The sequence below is a fragment of the Pseudophryne corroboree genome, chromosome 6, assembly GCF_028390025.1.
Source record: "Pseudophryne corroboree isolate aPseCor3 chromosome 6, aPseCor3.hap2, whole genome shotgun sequence".
In the NCBI taxonomy this organism is placed as follows: Eukaryota; Metazoa; Chordata; class Amphibia; order Anura; family Myobatrachidae; genus Pseudophryne; species Pseudophryne corroboree.
The window spans coordinates 267,011,746-267,034,802 of NC_086449.1; the positions used below are offsets into that span (position 1 = coordinate 267,011,746).

Genomic DNA, 23,057 nt, shown 5'->3' on the forward strand with positions numbered 1-23,057 from the left:
GTAATATGTAATAAAAGAGATGTTATGATATAATGATACCGATATAACAATGAACAATAAAATAACCCACAGAACTTGTCTCAAAGTGTCTGCACAACTGGAGGACTTATAATGTGTTGCAGCTATAATGTAAAGCTGAAGTCCATGTTCCACAGCTGCCGATGAACACTGCTATGAGTGCACAAACAATAAACAAATGGTGCAATAGTAAGACTCCAATGGTAATTATCTTTATGTCACCAGTTAAAGTTCAGTTGTTGATACCTCTCGGGTGGGCTGGTCCGTGTGCCGGGCGTCCCCGGTCGGATGTCCTGCGTTGCCCACAAAAGCTATGCAGCAGAGAGGGAATAAAGTGCTGTGTGCTGTAGAACTTGCTGGGACGGCTTGAGTGGTAACAGCCGCTGGAGACGGAAAAGCAGTAGACAACGTGTCCGGCTGAGTATGTTGGAGTTGCACCCAAGTATGACACCTGAGCAAGGTGTGTGGAGGGGCGGGTCACTTTATTCCCTCTCTGCTGCATAGCTTTTGTGGGCAACGCAGGATATCCGACCGGACTTCAGCTTTACATTATAGCTGCAACACAATTTAAGTCCTCCAGTTGTGCAGACACTTTGAGACAAGTTCTGTGGGTTATTTTATTGTTCATTGTTATATCGGTATCATTATATCATAACATCTCTTTTATTACATATTAAATTTTTATATTATTCATATGTTGGCTCTCTTTTCATTGCACTTCTGCCATTCAGCGCAGCCATTTTCTCTTGTTAGCTTTCTTGTTACATATCGACACATAGGTGTTCGGCTAGCGCAGAATCTCAGAATTTGTTTTTAATACATATTATATATTATGGGATGCATCCTCTGCTGAGGCGCTTTTTCAGCAGTTAATTTACCTTGTTCTGTTTTTGCAAAGGAAAGTATGTGGCCACCAGATCGTTTGTGATGCAATCTGCACGAAAGGCTTGGCTAAAACTGGTGTCCAAGTTGGACGATGTCTCCCTTCCCTTCACTGATCTTACATTGATGGGCTTGGTGTGCCTAATTCCGGATTTGCGATTTGACACTTGGCTGTCATCTCTCAGTGAGGTGACTGTGATGGATTATCTGTTATGCTTTACTCAAATACAATCACAGTTCTCTTTATCCCATAGGGATTCTGTGATTTTTTACAAATAAGACACTGGTTTATGGAGGCCACACAGTCCCCTCACAGAGTATCTCCTATATCTAAATATATTTGAGAATTACTTACTAAAAAGAACAGTAGAGGTGGTATAACAGTGTTACAACCTCTTAAATTGCTCCCAAACGCCACCAAAATTTGCTTCTCAGATGAAATGGGAAGCTGATCTTGCATATACTGTTTGATCGGAGGAGTGGCATTTAGTTTTCCAAACCTGTTTCCAACTGTCAGGGTGTATGTCCCACACTGAACACTTTTATAAGCTTCTTCACCGCCTATATTTTACGCCTGTCCATCTACATTCTATGTGGCCTTCTACCCCCAATATATGTTGGCACAATTGTGGCAATGTGGGAACTCTGCTTTACATTTTCTGGTCATGCCCTGCACTCACTAGTCTTTGGAATTCGGTGTTTGCTCTTGTTACTAGAGTCCTAGGATTCTCTGTAACCCCACATCCAAAGTTATTCTCCACTTATATTATGGTGCTCTGTCTCCTAGTGACGATTGCATAATGGGTCATATTCTTATTTCAAGAAGCTTTCGTCAATGGCTTATTTCGTCAATGGCTTATTCCGTCAATGGCGCACACCAATAGTTCCTACTATAGATGCTATTGAAAATGCGGTCCACTCCCATTATGAGTTTGAAACTGCAGGGGCCGTATATTACTTTTCAGTTTCCTGCCCCCTGTTGCGCTGGCTTCCCTGGAGCATCTATGGGGCTCTGTGATAACAATCAATAGAATCCCCTCACCGTAGTTGCAGAACTGTAAGTGGAGGGCTTAGGTGCAAAAATATAATTTGGGCCCACCTCCTCCAACCCAACTTCATTATTGTTCTGGGGGTAACTCATTGCTGGTCTGGGAAGCAGTGGGCCCCTTAGTCCTCAGGGGGCCCGGTACAATGCACTTGCTGCCCCAATGGTAGTTCCGTATCTGCCTCGCTGGATTTGGACACTTAAGTGTTTCTGTCTCATATCAAAGCCTCTCTGTACTGCATGACAGACTTACCTTATCAGCCAACACTCCCATATGCAGGGGTTAAAGTGGGCCGGAACGGGGAGGAACTGCGTTCCGTCACCTCCTTCTGGAGGCGGAAACCGTTCCGCCTCCGCCAGCCCACCTTCCCCTGGTTATACCCGAACAGATTCTGCAGATGAGCCGCGCTGCATGTCTAAATAGATGAGGGAGGCGGGCAGCACTACAGTGACATAGCCCGCCTCCCTCCTCCTATGACAAGCTGGGAATGAAACGCGGTGACGTCATGGAGCGACGTCTGGCTCATTCCCATCAGCGCGCCGCTCACACCGCACAGGGAGCAGCAGAGGAGCTGCTGCTGGACTTGCAAGGCGGAAAGAATGCCGTTGCAGTGCAGATTTGGAGCGGGCACAGAGATAAGAGCACCCAGACAGCTCCTACCTTACACGCAGCTGCACCTACTCTGTTCTGGATGTGAGAGGTGCACACAGCAGCCCACAGGGTACAGTGAGTGAATGCTGAAGGGAGGTATGGGGGGGGGGGGGGGGGTTCTACTTATATCACATGTCTCTAAATAGTATTCTGAGGTTTAGGGTTTTGTTTTTCTTCAAATCGTTGTTTTTTTGGGGGGGCGGGGTTTGGGGGGTGTTGTTAGTACTCATTGAGGATTTCTGGGGTTGTTATTAGTGAATAAGGGTATGGGTGCTTTGGGGTGTTATTAATGAATGAGGGTGTTGGGTGCTTTGGGGTGTTATTAATGAATGAGGGTCTGGGTGCTCTGGGGATTTTATTAATGAATGAGGGTGTGGGTGCTCTGGGGTGTTATTAATGAATGAGGGTGTGGGTGCTTTGGGGTGTTATTAATGAATGAGGGTGTGGGTGCTCTGAGGATTTTATTAATGAATGAGGGTGTGGGTACTTTGGGGTGTTATTAATGAATGAGGGTGTGGGTGCTCTGGGGATTTTATTAATGAATGAGGGTGTGGGTGCTTTGGGGTGTTTTTAATGAATGAGGAGTGTGGGTGCTGCTGATGTATTAATAAAGGAATGGTGGATTGGGGTGTATTAGGTCAGGTTATGGATCTGCTTAGCTGACAAATGAAACAAAACTAATATAAAGTGTGTATTGGGGGCAGCTTAGACTAGGGCAGTGGTTCTCAACTGTGTACCGTGCCTCTGGACCAGTGGCAATCAAAAGAAGGGGCGGCTATTTCAAAATCTGGCATGAGCCAATCACGGCTCGGGGACTGGCAGCTTCTCATTAGCTGGCGGTCCGGGAGCTATGAATGGCGCACAATTGGCGCCAGATTCAAAGTGCAGCCTTGCTTCTTTTGAATAGCAGCCGGTCTATGAGCCAGGACTATCTGGCAGCCGCTGCCAGCTTTACACCACAGCCAGGACCTGATGATTCAGGCCACAGCCACTGATGCAGGAGACCCAATTCTCCAGAGTCCAGGCTTTCAGGATGCAGGGGGTGAGAAAGAAGCAGGGGGTGAGTTGGGGGAGGGCGTGAAAGAAGCAGGGGGTGAGACAGGGAGGGGGTGAAAGAAGCAGGTGGTGAGTTGGGGGAGTGAGAGGAGCAGGTGGTGAGTTAGGGGAGTGAGAAGAGCAGGGGGTGAGATGGGGGAGTGAGAGGAGCAGGGAGTGAGTTGGGGGAGTGAGAGGAGCAGGGAGTGAGTTGGGGGAGTGAGAGGAGCAGGGAGTGAGTTGGGGGAGTGAGAGGAGCAGGTGGTGAGTTGGGGGAGTGAGAGGAGCAGGTGGTGAGTTGGGGGAGTGAGAGGAGCAGGTGGTGAGTTGGGGGAGTGAGAGGAGCAGGTGGTGAGACGGGGGAGTGAGAGGAGCAGGGGGTGAGACAGGGGAGTGAGAGGAGCAGGGGGTGAGACGGGGGAGTGAGAGGAGCAGGGGGTGAGACGGGGGAGTGAGAGGAGCAGGGGGTGAGTTGGGGGAGTGAGAGGAGCAGGGAGTGAGTTGGGGGAGTGAGAGGAGCAGGGAGTGAGTTGGGGGAGTGAGAGGAGCAGGTGGTGAGATGGGGGAGTGAGAGGAGCAGGGAGTGAGTTGGGGGAGTGAGAGGAGCAGGTGGTGAGTTGGGGGAGTGAGAGGAGCAGGTGGTGAGATGGGGGAGTGAGAGGAGCAGGGGGTGAGACGGGGGAGTGAGAGGAGCAGGGGGTGAGACGGGGGAGTGAGAGGAGCAGGGGGTGAGACGGGGGAGTGAGAGGAGCAGGGGGTGAGACGGGGGAGTGAGAGGAGCAGGGGGTGAGTTGGGGGAGTGAGAGGAGCAGGGAGTGAGTTGGGGGAGTGAGAGGAGCAGGTGGTGAGATGGGGGAGTGAGAGGAGCAGGTGGTGAGTTGGGGGAGTGAGAGGAGCAGGGGGTGAGATGGGGGAGTGAGAGGAGCAGGGGGTGAGATTGGGGAGTGAGAGGAGCAGGGGGTGAGATGGGGGAGTGAGAGGAGCAGGGGGTGAGATGGGGGAGTGAGAGGAGCAGGTGGTGAGTTGGGGGAGTGAGAGGAGCAGGTGGTGAGTTGGGGGAGTGAGAGGAGCAGGGGGTGAGATGGGGGAGTGAGAGGAGCAGGGGGTGAGATTGGGGAGTGAGAGGAGCAGGGGGTGAGATGGGGGAGTGAGAGGAGCAGGGGGTGAGATGGGGGAGTGAGAGGAGCAGGGAGTGAGTTGGGGGAGTGAGAGAGAAGCAGAGGCTGAAAGGGTCGCAGGGAGAGAGAGGTGCAGGGGGTGAGATGGGGGAGTGAGGCACAGGGAGTGAGAGGTGTAGGGGGTAAGAAAAGGAGAGAAAGATTCAGATGATTAGACACAAAGGAGAGCATATAGGGAGTATGGGATACCTAGGATGAAGATATGGACACATGAGGAGAGTAACAGACAAAGGAAACAAGAGAGAGGTGAGCAAAGGTTGTTCAACATATACTGCTATATTGTGAATCGAATCTAAAATTAGGAGGGGGGGGGCACTGCTGTGGGCATTGTGTGTGTAAAGGGCACTAGTATGTTGGGCGGGCAATGTGAATAAGAGTGTGCTACTGTGAGGCATTATTTTTAATTAGGGGTACTTTGAGTGGCCACGCCCCTTCCTTGTGAGGCCACACCCCTTTTGCGGTGCGCGCCTTCGGCGCGCATAGGGTGAGGGGTCGTGGGGGAGATGAGTTCCCCCACCTCTCCAGTACCACTTTAAGCCCTGCCCATATGTATATGTAAAAGCTTGCAACTTGACAATTTTTCCTGTTATTTGGTTTGTCTGTTTATCCATTTTGAACCTTATTGTGGACCTATGTATTTTATGATCACAAGTTAAATTTTGTGTACCTCCCTGCCTCTTCCCCACCTATTCCCTCTTTGTTTCTGTACCCTTTTCCTTCCCATTATTACATTTGCGAAACTTCAATAAAAAAATGTATATAAAATAATTAATTAATTAATTTTAATTTATTTTCTACGCTTGACCCATCTGAATCATGAAAGCAAAATACAGTATGACAAAGCCCTCATTTTCCAGACAGTATGGGGCCATTTAGTTGCACACAAAATACTGTGCAAAAATTATTGGAAAATGTTTGGGTCCTATAGTCACACAAAAAAGGAGAACGAACAAACAATGCACTGACAGGTTCTATAATTGTCCCCCAAATACCACTATGCGCTTGTTTTATGCCAGGTCAGATACTGTAATTAGGTATTTTCATGAAGCAGTGAAAAGAGTGGACAAGTGAGCCAGTGGAGAAGTTGTACATGGCAACTAATCAACTGCTACATATAATTTTAAAGAATGCACATTATAAATGTTATCTCAACACTGATTGGTTACCAAGGGCAGCTTCTCTTCTAGCTCACTTCTCCACTCTTTTCACTGCTTCATGAAAAGACGTCAATGAGTGTTAAAATTAGGATCTTAGCAACACAATATATCTTGAAAAAATACACAAGCGAAGCCTCCATAAGTATTACTAACACTTCAGACATGCAAAACATGCATACATAATATATTGTGCACCGAATCATAACTCATCACACACAGCATCAATCTTCTGTATACAACATCTCTCAAATATTAAAAACAGAAGACTTTATAAATATCAGATATATTGTGCCTGTGAGATCTGTTAAATTTTCCAGCTGACGGGATCCCGGCGGTCAGGATACCGACGCCGCAATCAGACAGCCGTAATCCCGGCAAAACAGGACTAATCCCACTCATGGGTATACACGACACCCAGAGAGTGTGAATAGATCCTTTGGAGAGCGCAGTGAGCAACAGAGTGCGCAGTGTGGCGAGTGCAGCGAGCCCGCAAGGTGACTCTTTGCACTCGTCCCGCTGACGGCATTCTGGCGGGTGGGATGCTACTGTCGGAATATGGACAGCCGGCATCCCGCCTGCCGGTAAATTATACTGATTCTGTGCCTGTTATGTCACAAAATACATATATTGTTTAATAATAATGACATAATAAGAATAATTGTATTTAGTTTTTGTAAATGTGGTGCATATTACCGCAGACATACTACTCCACTTCCTACTTACCTGGGAGTTTTAGATATCGGCAGCACGTGTTACACTGATGTTTTGTACAGAAGTTTTTAATGGCATCATCCCCAAGATTTGCTGGTCCAAATACCATATCATTTAATCTGGTGAAGAAGAAGAAAGGCATACTGTATATGGATGTATGATTTAAATAATGGAAGATACAGGTACACAACCGATTTTCCGGCAACCGATGATCCGGAACCTCTTTTAATCCGGACAATTTTGATTTGTCCGGATTAAAGGGGGTTAGGGACATCCTTTAATCCGGAACATTTTCTGCGCATGGGCGTAACACGCAGTACGTGCAAGTGTCAGTGGGTACAGCTTCCACGGACACTGCAGGTGACATAGCAAGCATCAGTGAGGCTGTTATGGCGTCCAAGGTCACAGCAAGTACCGCACATGGGCAGAAGACACAGCGCGCACAAGTGTCAGTGAGTACAGCTTCTGAGGGTACTGCAGGTGACACAGCAAGCATCACACACTACTGTGTTTATTCATTAATTAATATTATACTGTAGCATATATTTTACTATTTATTGCTTTAGAAATGTTCTGAAGGTGCAAAATTAGTTTCCACCGTTAATCCGGCAAAATCGATAATCCGGCACGGCACTGGAACCGAGGATGCCGGAAAATCGGTGGTGTACCTGTATTATAAGATTAAGCCTTTATTATCATTATATGGTTTTAATGAACTTAACTATGGGGGCTATTCAGAGATTGATGCAGATTTTGCTTACTTAGATGACCCTCCACTAAAGTACTAAAAATTGCTGATACTGTACAATTATTACCTACAGAATACATATGGTGCTAACCTGGTTGCAATACAATGATAATTAATTAAGCCTTTTTTTGGATTCTTTTTAAAAAACATATGCTTCACCAATGTGCAGATATAAATGCTCAGATTTATTGCATGTATGAAGGTCACATATTACAGTTATAGGCCGGGATGTAATGGGAGCCGATAATGGCAAAATGTCTGTTGTTTGAGGCTATTGCCACAAACATCGTGCATTTTGCAAAGTCGGCTAATGTAATAGTGGCTGCAAAGCGGCTTTTTCGGATGCTTCCGGCTCTAAAGTAGAGAGCCCGATAAAAAGTCGGATCCAGATGTTTTGCCTGTGTTAAGTATACAACTCGGCCAATGTAATGAAGTCCGATATTACAAGCCGAACACAAAACAACTCTAAAACTATCAGAGAATTTAGAGGTGGGTTTTTTTGGCCGAGTTTGTTATGAAAATGTTAGAAATCAATTATAAGTACACGTTTCAAGCACATTTGCAACGACTAAACACTTTTCAATACATTTTGACACTTAAAAACTCCAAAAAACCTTTGATCGGTAAAAATGCTCCACATGCTGTACATGTAATTTTTACATTATTTTCCCTGGAACATGTTTATTAGAGTCATATAAATGTTCTAAGTCGCACAAGCAGTTTCAGCTGAATCCAATGATATGTGACATACCTTTATTCTGTCTATAATTTCCAAATTCTCCATGTACTGTACCTTTTTTTTTTTTAACACACAAATGCGGCATAGACGCAAATGAATGTACTAAGGACCCGATTCAGACCTGATCGCTGCTATGCATTTTTCCTCTTACGTCCTAGGGGATGCTGGGGTCCACATTAGTACCATGGGGTATAGACGGGTCCACCAGGAGCCATTGGCACTTTAAGAGTTTGAGAGTGTGGGCTGGCTCCTCCCTTTATGCCCCTCCTACCAGACTCAGTTTAGAAAATGTGCTTGTCACAGCTAGGGGAGCTCTACAGAGCTTTTCTAGTAAAGTTTAACTTAGAGTTTTTTATTTTACAGGGAGGCTGCTGGCAACAGCCTCCCTGCAGCGAGGGACTAAGGGAGGGAGCAGTGTCCGCCCTGCGGGGTCTGATCCACTGTCTCCGCTGACTGGACACTGAGCTCCAGGGGGGTCTGATCGTTCTCCTCCACAGGGGGCCGCTCGCCCCAGCAGCATGCCGGCAACTCCTTACAGAGGTGAAGAAGTGGTGAGTGAGACACCGACCCTCCTAGCAAGCGGGGGGCCGGTGTGAAGATGGAGGCAGCGGGGAGGGAGCACAGTATTAACTGCACTCCTGGGAAGGCTCAGCGGTACATGGTGCGGTGCTGTGAGGGGCGCCCTGGGCCATCGCTTACCCCCTACACTGGTCCAGAAGCCTGTCGGTGTCCTCGGATCTCAGCCAGCACTAATTCCTCAGGCCAGTATAATCCATGAAGAGCGGGAAGACAGCGCCATTAAGGGGGCAGAGCTTCTCCTCAGAGTGGAGCCAGCAGCGTTTCAGCGCCATTTTCCTGCCTGCACAGCACTGAGAGGAAGAACAGGTCCCTCCACAGCAACTCCAGCTATCTGTACACGGTACCAGGGGTTTGTAGAAGGGAGGGGAGGCTGTAATAAGACTGTGTGTCCTATTAAGGTGCACAGTCAACGCTGACAAGGGGTCTCCCTTTGCTAAAAGCGCTGTGTGTGGGTTGGCTCCAATCTCTGTCTCTATCTTGCCATTCTTGGGGGGGAAACTCTGTCTGCCCCCACCTGTGTGTGTGTGTGTGAAGTGCTTGGTGGTCTCCTTTAGCTATGTCCAGGGACACTGTGTCATATGCTGCAGAGGATTTATCCTCCCAGGATGATCCCATTCCAAGTAATCAGGATAGCACTGGTTTAGTACAGATACCAGCAAGGGAGCCTGAGTGGTTTTCATCTATCAAATCTTGGATTTCTCAGATTTCTGACAGGGTTGCAAGTAATGAATCTGCAACCCAGGTATTACAGAGCTCTATGGCAGTATGGCCGGTTTCTGGTACCTCAGGATGCCCCGCTATATACCCTCACAAACGTGCGCTTGTGCATGTCTCACAATACCAATTCTGATACCGCAGACGGTGATGGGGATGTGTTGCGGGGGTCCGCATCTCTTGCAAAGGGGGTGCAATTGTTGATAGAGGCTATCAGGGATGTGTTGAATGTTAATGATACCACACCTGAGCAGGTTGAGGAGGCTTTTTTCACTGAAAATAAAAAAGCCTTGCTAACCTTCCCTGCGTCAAAGGATTTGAATGCTATATTTGAAAAAGCATGGGTAAACCCTGAGAAAAAATTCCAGGTCCCTAAAAGGGTCCAGGTGGCGTTTCCTTTCCCTGAGGAGGATAGGAAAAAATGGGAAAACCCGCTGATTGTTGACGCATCTGTGTCCAGACTCTCAAAGAAGGTGGTTTTGCCTGTTCTAGGATCTACCGCCTTAAAGGAGCCGGCTGATAGGAAAATTGATAACATGCTTAAATCAATGTACACTGCTTCTGGGGGCAATATTACGTCCCACTATTGCTAGTGCATGGATTGCAAAGGCAATAGTAAAGTGGTCGGCTACCTTACTTGAGGATTTGGATACGATGGATAGGGATGATGTTGCATTATATTTACGCAATATACATGATTCAGCAGGTTTTATGGTAGAATCCATGAAAGACCTGGGTTCCATAGCTGCGGGAATATCTTCCATGTCTGTTTCAGCTCGTCGGGGACTGTGGCTGCGCCAGTGGTCGGCTGACGCGGAATCCAGAAAAAGTGTGGAGTCCCTACCCTATACAGGTCAGGCTCTCTTTGGGGAAGCTCTAGACGTGTGTATATCCACGGCTACAGCGGGTAAGTCTCCGTTTCTTCCCTCAGCAGCACCTGCTCCGAAGAAATCCTTCTCTTCATCTGCAACGCAGTCCTTTCGGCCTAACAAGCCTAGAAGGGCCAGAATGTCCAATACCTTCTTTAGGGGAGGTCGAGTTAAGTCCAAGAAACCTGCAGCTGCAGGTTCCCAGGAACAACAGCCTGCTTCAGGTACGCCAAAGTCCTCCGCATGACGGTGGACCGCGCAACGTGGAGGTGGGGCCAGTGGGAGCGAGACTGAAGTGAGGTCTGAGTATCGCCCGGCCTGGATTCCTGGGTGATAGATATTGTATCCCAGGGATACAGGCTGGAATTTCAAAGTCTCCCTCCTCATCGCATTTTCAAATCAGGCTTACCAACTCTGTTTCAGCAATTGCTTAGTGTTCAAGCTTCGTTGGCTTGACGTGCCTTGTATGTGTGAGCTGGTATGAATCTCACCACTATCTGTGTATAATCCTTCTCTCGAAGATTTCTGTCTCCTCGGGCACAGTTTCTAGACTAAGTCTGGTAGGAGGGGCATAGAGGGAGGAGCCAGCCCACACTCTCAAACTCTTAAAGTGCCAATGGCTCCTGGTGGACTTGTCTATACCCCATGGTACTAATGTGGACTCCAGGATCCTCTACGGACTACGAGAAAAATAAGAATTTACTTACCGGTAATTCTATTTCTCGTAGTCCGTAGTGGATGCTGGGGACTCCGTAAGGACCATGGGGAATAGCGGGCTCCGCAGGAGACTGGGCACTCTAAAGAAAGATTTAGTACTATCTGGTGTGCACTGGCTCCTCCCTCTATGCCCCTCTTCCAGACCTCAGTTAAGGAAACTGTGCCCGGAAGAGCTGACATTACAAGGAAAGGATTTTGGAATCCTAGGGTAAGACTCATACCAGCCACACCAATCACACCGTATAACTTGTGATAAACTTACCCAGTTAACAGTATGAATAACCAACAGAGCATCAACCAATGGATGCCAACATAACATAACCCTTTATTAAGCAATAACTATATACACGTATTGCAGAAAGTCCGCACTTGGGACGGGCGCCCAGCATCCACTACGGACTACGAGAAATAGAATTACCGGTAAGTAAATTCTTATTTTCTCTAACGTCCTAGTGGATGCTGGGGACTCCGTAAGGACCATGGGGATTATATCAAAGCTCCCAAACGGGCGGGAGAGTGCGGATGACTCTGCAGCACCGAATGGGCAAACACCAAGTCCTCCTCAGCCAGGGTATCAAACTTGTAGAACTTTGCAAATGTGTTTGAACCCGACCAAGTAGCAGCTCGGCAAAGCTGTAATGCCGAGACCCCTCGGGCAGCCGCCCAAGAAGAGCCCACCTTCCTTGTGGAATGGGCTTTTACTGATTTTGGATGCGGCAATCCAGCCGCAGAATGAGCCTGCTGAATCGTGTTACAGATCCAGCGAGCAATGGTTTGCTTTGAAGCAGGAGCACCCAGCTTGTTGGATGCATACAGGATAAACAGCGAGTCAGTCTTCCTGACTCCAGCCGTCCCGGCAACATAGATCTTCAAAGCCCTGACTACATCAAGCAACTTGGAATCCTCCAAGTCACGAGTAGCCGCAGGCACCACAATGGGTTGGTTCAGATGAAAAGATGACACCACCTTTGGCAGAAACTGCGGACGAGTTCGCAATTCTGCCCTGTCCATATGGAAAACCAGATAGGGGCTTTTACATGACAAAGCCGCCAATTCTGACACACGCCTAGCTGAAGCTAGGGCCAACAGCATGACCACTTTCAACGTGAGATACTTTAGCTCCACCGTCTTAAGTGGCTCAAACCAGTGGGATTTCAGGAAAGCCAAGATCACGTTAAGATCCCAAGGTGCCACTGGTGGCACAAAAGGAGGGTGAATATGCAGCACTCCCTTAACAAATGTCTGAACCTCAGGCAGTGAAGCCAGTTCTTTTTGAAAGAAAATGGATAGGGCCGAAATCTGGACCTTTATGGACCCTAATTTTAGGCCCATAGTCACACCTGACTGTAGGAAGTGCAGGAATCGACCCAGCTGGAATTCCTCTGTAGGGGCCTTCCTGGCCTCACACCAAGCAACATATTTTCGCCATATACGGTGATAATGTTTTGCTGTCACGTCCTTCCTAGCCTTTATCAGCGTAGGAATAACTGCTTCCGGAATGGCCTTTTCTGCTAGGATCCGGTGTTCAACCGCCATGCCGTCAAACGCAGCCACGGTAAGTCTTGGAACAGACAGGGCCCTTGTTGTAACAGGTCCTGTCTGAGAGGCAGAGGCCATGGGTCCTCTGTGAGCATTTCTTGCAATTCCGGGTACCAAGTCCTTCTTGGCCAATCCGGAACAATGAGTATTGTTCTCACTCCTCTTTTTCTTACAATTCTCAGCACCTTTGGTATGAGAGGAAGAGGAGGAAACACGTAGACCGACTGGAACACCCACGGTGTTACTAATGCGTCCACAGCTATCGCCTGAGGGTCCCTTGACCTGGCGCAATATCTTTTTAGCTTTTTGTTGAGACGGGACGCCATCATGTCCACCAGTGGCAGTTCCCATCGATTTGCAATCTGCGTGAAGACTTCTTGATGAAGTCCCCACTCTCCCGGGTGGAGGTCGTGTCTGCTGAGGAAGTCTGCTTCCCAGTTGTCCACTCCCGGAATGAACACTGCTGACAGTGCTAGTACGTGATTCTCCGCCCACCGAAGAATCCTGGTGGCTTCTGCCATTGCCACCCTGCTTCTTATGCCGCCCTGGCGGTTTACATGGGCCACTGCCGTGATGTTGTCTGACTGAATCAGCACTGGTTGGTTTCGAAGCAGAGGCTCCGCTTGACTCAGGGCGTTGTATATGGCCCTTAGTTCCAGGATATTGATGTGCAGACAAGTCTCCTGACTTGACCACAACCCTTGGAAGTTTCTTCCTTGAGTGACTGCCCCCCACCCTCGGAGGCTTGCATCCGTGGTCACCAGGACCCAGTCCTGTATGCCGAATCTGCGGCCCTCGAGGAGGTGAGCACCTTGTAGCCACCACAGAAGAGACACCCTGGCCCTGGGGGGCAGGGTGATCATCCGATGCATCTAAAGATGCGATCCGGACCACTTGTCCAGCAGATCCCACTGAAAGATCCTCGCATGGAACCTGCCGAAGGGAATGGCTTCGTATGACGCCACCATCTTTCCCAGGACTCGCGTGCAGCGATGCACCGACACCTGTTTTGGCTTTAGGAGGTCTCTGACCAGAGTCACGAGCTCCTGAGCCTTCTCCTCCGGGAGAAACACCTTCTTCTGGTCTGTGTCCAGAATCATGCCCAGGAAGGGCAGACGCGTCGCAGGAATCAGCTGCGACTTTGGAATGTTCAGAATCCAGCCGTGCTGACGCAACACTTCCTGAGAGTGTGCTACGCTGATCAGCAACTGCTCCCTGGACCTCGCCTTTATGAGGAGATCGTCCAAGTATGGGATAATTGTAACCCCTTGCTTCCGAAGGAGCACCATCATTTCCGCCATCACTTTGGTAAAAACTCTCGGTGCCGTGGACAGGCCAAACGGCAACGTCTGGAATTGGTAATGACAGTCCCGTACCACAAACCTGAGGTACTCCTGATGAGGCGGATAAATGGGGACGTGCAAGTAAGCATCCTTGATGTCCAGAGACACCATAAAATCCCCTTCCTCCAGGCTTGCAATGACCGCTCTGAGCGATTCCATTTTGAACTTGAATTTCTTCTGATAAATGTTCAGGGATTTTAAATTTAAAATGGGTCTGACCGAACAGTCCGGTTTCGGTACCACAAACATAGTGGAATAGTAGCCCCTTCCCCTTTGAAGGGGGGGGACCTCTACCACCACCTGCTGGAGAAAAAGTTTGTGAATTGCCTCCAACACTATCTCCCTTTCCATGGGGGAAGTTGGTAAGGCCGATTTTAGGTAACGGTGAGGGGGCATCACCTCGAATTCCAGCCTGTATCAATGAGACACAATTTGTATAGCCCAAGGATCCACCTGTGAGCGAACCCACTGGTGGCTGAAAAGTCGGAGACGCGCCCCCACGGCTCCTGGCTCCGCCTGTGGAGCCCCAGCGTCATGCGGTGGATTTAGTGGAAGCCGGGGAAGACTTTTGTTCCTGGGAACTAACTGCATGGTGCAGCTTTTTTCCTCTACCCCTGCCTCTGGCAAGAAAGGACGCACCTCTGACCTTCTTGCTCCTCTGAGAACGAAAGGACTGCATTTGGTAATACGGTGCTTTCTTAGGTTGTGGAGGGACATAAGGCAAGAAATCTGACTTCCCAGCCGTAGCTGTGGAAACTAGGTCCGAGAGACCGTCCCCAAACAATTCCTCACCCTTATAAGGTAAAACCTCCATGTGTTTTTTAGAGTCGGTATCCCCTGTCCATTGCCGAGTCCATAAGACCCTTCTGGCAGAAATGGACATTGCATTAACTCTAGAGCCCAGCAGGCAAATGTCCCTCTGGGCATCCCGCATATATAGGACCGCGTCCTTGATATGTGCCAGGGTCAGTAGAACAGTGTCCCTGTCCAGGGTATCTAACTCCTCAGACAGAGAATCCGTCCATGCAACTACCGCACTACACATCCAGGCCGAAGCAATTGCTGGCCTCAGCAGTGTGCCAGAATGTGTATAAACCGACTTCAGGATAGCTTCCTGCTTTCTATCCGCAGGATCCTTTAGGGCGGCCGTATCCGGAGACGGCAGGGCCACCTTCTTGGACAAGCGTGTCAACGCCTTGTCTACCCTAGGGGAGGATTCCCAGCGTAACCTGTCCGTTGGCGGGAAAGGATACGCCATAAGTAATCTCTTGGAAACTATCACCTTCCTGTCAGGGGAATCCCACGCTTTTTCACATAATTCATTTAATTCATGTGAAGGGGGAAAAGTCACTTCATGCTTTTTCTCCCCATACATATAAATCCTCTTGTCAGGGACAGGATTTTCCTCAGAAATGTGTAATACATCCTTCATTGCTACAATCATGTAGCGGATGGCTTTAGTCATTTTAGGCTGCAACTTTGCCTCATCGTCATCGACACTGGAGTCAGATTCCGTGTCGACATCTGTGTCAACTATCTGGGATAGTGTGCCCTTTTGAGACCCTGACGGCCTCTGCGCTGTAGGATCAGGCATGGGATGAGACCCTGACTGTCCCCCGGTTACAGTTTTATCCAATCTGTTATGCAAGGAGTTTACATTATCATTTAACACCTTCCACATATCCATCTAATCAGGTGTCGGCACCGTCGGCGGCGACACCACACTCAGCTGCACTTGTTCTGCCTCCACGTATCCTTCCTCATCAAACATGTCGACACAGGTTTCGTACTGACACACCGCACACACACAGGGAATGCTCTGACTGAGGACAGGACCCCACAAAGGCTTTTGTGGAGACAGAGAGCGAGTATGCCAGCACACACCCCAGCGCTATATAACCCAGGGATTACACTGTACCTTAGTGTTTACCCTGTAGCTGCTGTTAATATATATATACTGCGCCTAAATTTATGTGCCCCCCCTCTCTTTTTTACCCTTTAATGCACCTGTATACTGCAGGGGAGAGCCTGGGGAGCGTCCTTCCAGCGGAGCTGTGAAGAGAAAATGGCGCTGGTGTGCTGAGGAAGAAGGCCCCGCCCCCTCAGCGGCGGGCTTCTGTCCCGCTTTAATGTGTAAAAAATGGCGGGGGCTCGGGCATATATACAGTCCCAGACTGTATATATGCCTCTCTTTGCCAAAAAGGTACTTAATTGCTGCCCAGGGCGCCCCCCCCTGCGCCCTGCACCCTACAGTGACCGGAGTGTGCGGTGTGCTGTGGGAGCAATGGCGCACAGCTGCAGTGCTGTGCGCTACCTTAAGTGAAGACAGGAGTCTTCAGCCGCCGATTTTGATGTCTTCTTGCTTCTGCTGCTTCTGTTCTTCTGGCTCTGCGAGGGGGACGGCGGCGCGGCTCCGGGAACGGACGATCAAGGTTAGGTACCTGTGTTCGATCCCTCTGGAGCTAATGGTGTCCAGTAGCCTAAGAAGCGCTACCTAGCTGCCGTGAGTAGGTTTGCTTCTCTCACCTCAGTCCCTCGTAGCAGAGAGTCTGTTGCCAGCAGAAGCTCTCTGAAAATAAAAAACCTAACAAAATACTTTCTTTTCTAGCAAGCTCAGGAGAGCCCACTAGGAGCACCCAGCTCGGCCGGGCACAGATTCTAACTGAGGTCTGGAGGAGGGGCATAGAGGGAGGAGCCAGTGCACACCAGATAGTACTAAATCTTTCTTTAGAGTGCCCAGTCTCCTGCGGAGCCCGCTATTCCCCATGGTCCTTACAGAGTCCCCAGCATCCACTACGACGTTAGAGAAAAGATTTACCGGTAGGTAACCAAAATCCTATTTTTTGCGATTATCGATTGACTGGCATGCAGTGAGGTGATAGGTGATAGATAGAAGAAGGTAGTTAGCTGCAGGGGTGAGAGAGGGAAGGAGTGGTGTAGGGGTTATAGACAGATGGAAGGAGGGAGTGAGGTGCAGGGGTGACAGATGGAAGAAGGGAGTGAAAACTGCAAGGATAAAGAGGAATAAAGGATATGATAGATCCAGGGCAGGTTCTAGACCTTGTTGCGGCCAGGGCAACAAGGTCTCGAACCGCCCCCCCCCCCCCCCCCCCCCCACCCCGACAGGTAAAACAGGGTTAGTGCGCGCCGATGGCGTATGTCAAAAAAATAGGGGCACGGCTTCATAGGGAGGGGGCTTGGTCCCTGTAGTTGTGCCCATAGTAGAGATGCCCCCTGTACATTTGCCCCTTTAGATGTACCCCCAGTAGAGATGCCCCTGTAGTTATGCCCCCTTAGCTGTACCCCAAGCAGTGATGCCCCCTTTAGATTTGCCCCCATTAGATGTGCCCTCAGTAGAGATGCCCCCATTAGATGTGCCACCAGTAGAGATGCTCCCTTTTGGCGCTGCTTACAAACACTAAAAACAAAAAACAATACTCATCAGCCCTGCTCCCGCTTCTTGACCGCTACTGCTCCGTCTCTGGCTGCCGCCGGCTCGTCTCTATGGGAGAAACATCATGACGTCTCTCCCATAGCAGTGCCGCACAGAATCTAGAGGTCAATTATGACCTCTAGTGTCTGTCTGAAAATGGAGCCGGCTGCGGGACGCAGGTGGGCAGCGGGCACCTGTGGGGTGACTGCGGCCGCACCCGCGGTCCGCAGCGCCCAGGGCGCCAACACTGCTCGCCCGTGTCTAGATCTGCTCCTGGATAGATCCAGGGGGTAAGTAAGGGAAGGAGAAAGTTACGGGAGCAGGGCTGACACTTGAGATATTCAGGGAAGGTGAAATAAAACAGATATGGGGAAGAGGTGGATGGACACAAGGTAGGTAGGGAACACAGTTTGGTTAATTATATATTATATAATATGTTTTCATTTATTCAATGTAGTGTTAAAATGTATCTAAAATAGATTTTTTGTAATAAAAAACCTTCAAGTTTCTGGGCTTCTAGGTGTACCACAGATTCCCGGCTGTTCTATTAAATTTTCCATAGCCCCAGTTCTAAATTCCCACTTCGACACTGTGTGTGTGTGTGTGTGTGTGTGTGTGTGTGTGTGTGTGTGTGTGTGTGTGTGTGTGTGTGTGTGTATATATATATATATATATATATATACACACACATACACAAATATATACAGTATATATTTGTTTGCTTTCTTGAGAAGGGATGGGGAGGAGGAGGGGGGATGATTATGTTTGTAAGTATGGAAAAGTTAGGTAATGACAATGAAAGCAAAGCTTTAGACCATCCATGATGTGTGGCTGTATCCCATGCTCACCTGCTGGCTGTGATGGCCACATCAAGCTTGTAAAAGTTGCATATTTGGGGGGCGTGGCCTGACCGGGATGGAAGTCAGCAGCATTTCTGCAGAGCTCCTACATTGCCTCATATAAAAGTGCCCCTTTTACCAAAAACAGCCCTGTAATTATGCCCCTTGTCTTAACTCATTTGCCTCCTGTCACCAGCGGACACCTCGGCGACGAGCTGCGGAGCCGGGAGATGCTACTATACGTCTCTGCGGGTTGCGGCCTTCGCCCTCTGCTAAGCCGGGGACTCGATTTTCACGTCCACCCGGCGGCTGAGCTCCACGCCGGAAATCGCGGGGAAACGGAGCCGCGGACGCCGCTCCCACACCATCCTGCAGCCTCACAGTGCCTGTCTCCCCTCCAGGGACCCAGCGGAATTCACTGACACACAGGGCAGTTAGCCCTGCATCACTACAAAGGAGGTGAGAATCACTTTAAGCCGCGGAGCACTCATACAGGCCTCTGCTGCAGCGGCAGCCATTTTATCTCTGACTTTCAAGTTCTCCCCAGCACTTAAGCATCATACCTGCCTCACTTTATTCCATATTCCTTGTCACTCTCCCTCCCTGTGCTGTTTTCTTTGGCAGTGTTGCTGGATACTGGAGGCCTCACACCAGCATTGCAAGGGCATATTGCACTGGCTGGCATTACACCCCAGTTTAAATAAGATTTTACTTACCGATAAATCTATTTCTCGTAGTCCGTAGTGGATGCTGGGGACTCCGTCAGAACCAGGGGGGATTAGCGGCTCCGCAGGAGACAGGGCACAAAAATAAAGCTTTAGGATCAGGTGGTGTGCACTGGCTCCTCCCCCTATGACCCTCCTCCAAGCCTCAGTTAGGATACTGTGCCCGGACGAGCGTACACAATAAGGAAGGATCTTGAATCCCGGGTAAGACTCATACCAGCCACACCAATCACACCGTACAACTTGTGATCTGAACCCAGTTAACAGTATGACAACGTAGGAGCCTCTGAACAGACGGCTCACAACAAGAACAACCCGATTTTTTTGTAACAATAACTATGTACAAGTATTGCAGACAATCCGCACTTGGGATGGGCGCCCAGCATCCACTACGGACTACGAGAAATAGATTTATCGGTAAGTAAAATCTTATTTTCTCTAACGTCCTAGTGGATGCTGGGGACTCCGTCAGGACCATGGGGATTATACCAAAGCTCCCAAACGGGCGGGAGAGTGCGGATGACTCTGCAGCACCGAATGAGAGAACTCCAGGTCCTCCTCTGCCAGGGTATCAAATTTGTAGAATTTTACAAACGTGTTCTCCCCCGACCACGTAGCTGCTCGGCAGAGTTGTAATGCCGAGACCCCTCGGGCAGCCGCCCAGGATGAGCCCACCTTCCTTGTGGAATGGGCCTTGACAGATTTAGGCTGTGGCAGGCCTGCCACAGAATGTGCAAGTTGAATTGTGCTACAAATCCAACGAGCAATCGTCTGCTTAGAAGCAGGAGCACCCAGCTTGTTGGGTGCATACAGTATAAACAGCGAGTCAGATTTTCTGACTCCAGCCGTCCTTGAAATATATATTTTCAATGCCCTGACAACGTCCAGCAACTTGGAATCCTCCAAATCGCTAGTAGCCGCAGGCACCACAATAGGCTGGTTCAGGTGAAACGCTGACACCACCTTAGGCAGAAAATGAGGACGCGTCCGCAGTTCTGCCCTGTCCGAATGGAAAATCAGATATGGGCTTTTATACGATAAAGCCGCCAATTCTGACACTCTCCTGGCTGAAGCCAGGGCCAGTAGCATGGTTACTTTCCATGTAAGATATTTAAAATCCACCGATTTGAGTGGCTCAAACCAATGGGATTTGAGAAAATCCAAAACTACATTAAGGTCCCACGGAGCCACTGGGGGCACAACCGGGGGCTGTATATGTAGTACTCCTTTTACAAAAGCCTGGACTTCAGGAACTGAAGCCAATTCTTTCTGGAAGAAAATCGACAGGGCCGAAATTTGAACCTTAATGGACCCCAACTTGAGGCCCATAGACAATCCTGTTTGCAGGAAATGTAGGAATCGACCCAATTGAAATTCCTCCGTGGGGGCCTTCCTGGCCTCGCACCACGCAACATATTTTCTCCAAATGCGGTGATAATGTTGTGCAGTCACCTCCTTCCTGGCTTTAACCAGTGTAGGAATGACCTCTTCCGGAATGCCTTTTTCCCTTAGAATTCGGCGTTCAACCGCCACGCCGTCAAACGCAGCCGCGGTAAGTCTTGGAATAGACACGGTCCCTGCTGAATCAGGTCCCGTCTTAGAGGTAGAGGCCACGGATTTTCCGTGAGCATCTCCTGAAGTTCCGGGTACCAAGTCCTTCTTGGCCAATCCGGAGCCACGAGTATCGTTCTTACTCCCCTTTGCCGTATAATTCTCAGTACTTTTGGTATGAGAGGCAGAGGAGGAAACACATACACTGACTGGAACACCCACGGTGTTACCAGAGCGTCCACAGCTATTGCCTGAGGGTCTCTTGACCTGGCGCAATACCTGTCCAGTTTTTTGTTGAGGCGAGACGCCATCATATCCACCTTTTGGTTTTTCCCAACGGTTCACAATCATGTGGAAGACTTCTGGATGAAGTCCCCACTCTCCCGGGTGTAGATCGTGTCTGCTGAGGAAGTCTGCTTCCCAGTTGTCCACTCCCGGAATAAACACTGCTGACAGTGCTATCACATGATCTTCCGCCCAGCGAAGAATCCTTGCAGCTTCTGCCATTGCTCTCCTGCTTCTTGTGCCGCCCTGTCTGTTTACGTGGGCGACTGCCGTGATGTTGTCCGACTGGATCAACACCGGCTGACCCTGAAGCAGGGGTTTTGCCAGGCTTAGAGCATTGTAAATCGCTCTTAGCTCCAGTATATTTATGTGAAGAGACATCTCCAGGCTTGACCATACTCCCTGGAAGTTTCTTCCCTGTGTGACCGCTCCCCAGCCTCTCAGACTGGCATCCGTGGTCACCAGGACCCAGTCCTGTATGCCGAATCTGCGGCCTTCTAACAGATGAGCCCTCTGCAACCACCACAGAAGAGACACCCTTGTCCGTGGCGATAAGGTTATCCGCTGATGCATCTGCAGATGCGATCCGGACCATTTGTCCAGCAGATCCCACTGAAAAGTTTGTGCGTGGAATCTGCCGAATGGGATTGCTTCGTAAGAAGCCACCATCTTTCCCAGGACTCTTGTGCATTGATGCACAGACACTTTTCCTGGTTTTAGGAGGTTCCTGACAAGTTCGGATAACTCCTTGGCTTTCTCCTCCGGAAGAAACACCTTTTTCTGAACCGTGTCCAGAATCATTCCCAGGAACAGCAGACGTGTTGTCGGGGTCAACTGAGATTTTGGGAAATTCAGAATCCACCCGTGTTGTTGCAGCACTACTTGGGTTAGTGCTACTCCGTCCTCCAGCTGTTCTCTGGACCTTGCCCTTATCAGGAGATCGTCCAAGTAAGGGATAATTAATACGCCTCTTCTTCGCAGAAGAATCATCATTTCGGCCATTACCTTGGTAAAGACCCGAGGTGCCGTGCACAATCCAAACGGCAGCGTCTGAAACTGATAATGACAGTTTTGCACCACGAACCTGAGGTACCCTTGATGTGAAGGGCAAATTGGGACATGCAGGTAGGCATCTTTTATGTCCAGGGACACCATAAAGTCCCCTTCTTCCAGATTCGCTATCACTGCTCTGAGTGATTCCATCTTGAACTTGAATTTTTGTATGTACAGGTTCAAAGATTTCAGATTTAGAATAGGTCTTACCGAGCCGTCCGGCTTTGGTACCACAAATAGCGTGGAGTAATACCCCTTTCCCTGTTGTAGGAGGGGTACCTTGACTATCACCTGCTGAGAAAACAGCTTGTGAATGGCTTCCAATACCGTCGCCCTGTCTGAGGGAGACGTTGGCAAAGCAGACTTTAGGAACCGGCGAGGGGGAGATTTCTCGAATTCCAACCTGTAACCCTGAGATACTACCTGCAGGATCCAGGGGTCCACCTGTGAGCAAGCCCACTGCGCGCTGAAATTCTTGAGTCGACCCCCCACCGCTCCTGAGTCCGCTTGTAAAGCCCCAGCGTCATGCTGAGGGCTTTGCAGAACCCGCGGAGGGCTTCTGTTCCAGGGAAGGAGCTGCTTGTTGCCCTCTCTTACCCTTTCCTCTGCCTCGGGGCAGATATGACTGTCCTTTTGCCCGCTTGTTCTTATAGGACCGAAAGGACTGCGGCTGAAAAGACGGTGTCTTTTTCTGTTGGGAGGGGGTCTGAGGTAAAAAGGTGGATTTCCCGGCAGTTGCCGTGGCCACCAAATCCGATAGACCGACGCCAAATAATTCCTCCCCTTTATACGGCAATACTTCCATATGCCGTTTGGAATCCGCATCACCTGACCACTGTCGTGTCCATAAACTTCTTCTGGCAGATATGGACATCGCACTTACTCTCGATGCCAGAGTGCAAATATCCCTCTGAGCATCTCGCATATAAAGAAAAGCATCCTTTAATTGCTCTAAAGTCTGTAAAATACTGTCCCTATCCAGGGTATCAATATTTTCAGTCAGGGAATCCGACCAGACCACTCCAGCACTGCACATCCAGGCTGAGGCGATTGCTGGTCGCAGTATAACACCAGTATGTGTGTATATACTTTTTAGAGTAGTTTCCAGCCTCCTATCAGCTGGATCCTTGAGGGCGGCCGTATCAGGAGACAGTAACGCCACTTGTTTTGATAAGCGTGTGAGCGCCTTATCCACCTTAGGGGGTGTTTCCCAGCGCGCCCTAACCTCTGGCGGGAAAGGGTATA

General features: G+C 49.3%; 1 protein-coding gene across 1 annotated transcript in view; it reads right to left on the reverse strand.

The window, feature by feature from the left end:
• The window catches only part of LOC134932005 (transient receptor potential cation channel subfamily M member 7-like), a 359,306-nt gene that overhangs the window by 9,047 nt on the left and 327,202 nt on the right, over positions 1 to 23,057 (reverse strand). Inside the window, exon 34 of the mRNA XM_063925995.1 lies at positions 6,691 to 6,797. Coding sequence (XP_063782065.1) covers positions 6,691 to 6,797 — 107 coding nt within the window. The remainder of the gene's footprint in view (positions 1 to 6,690; positions 6,798 to 23,057) is intronic.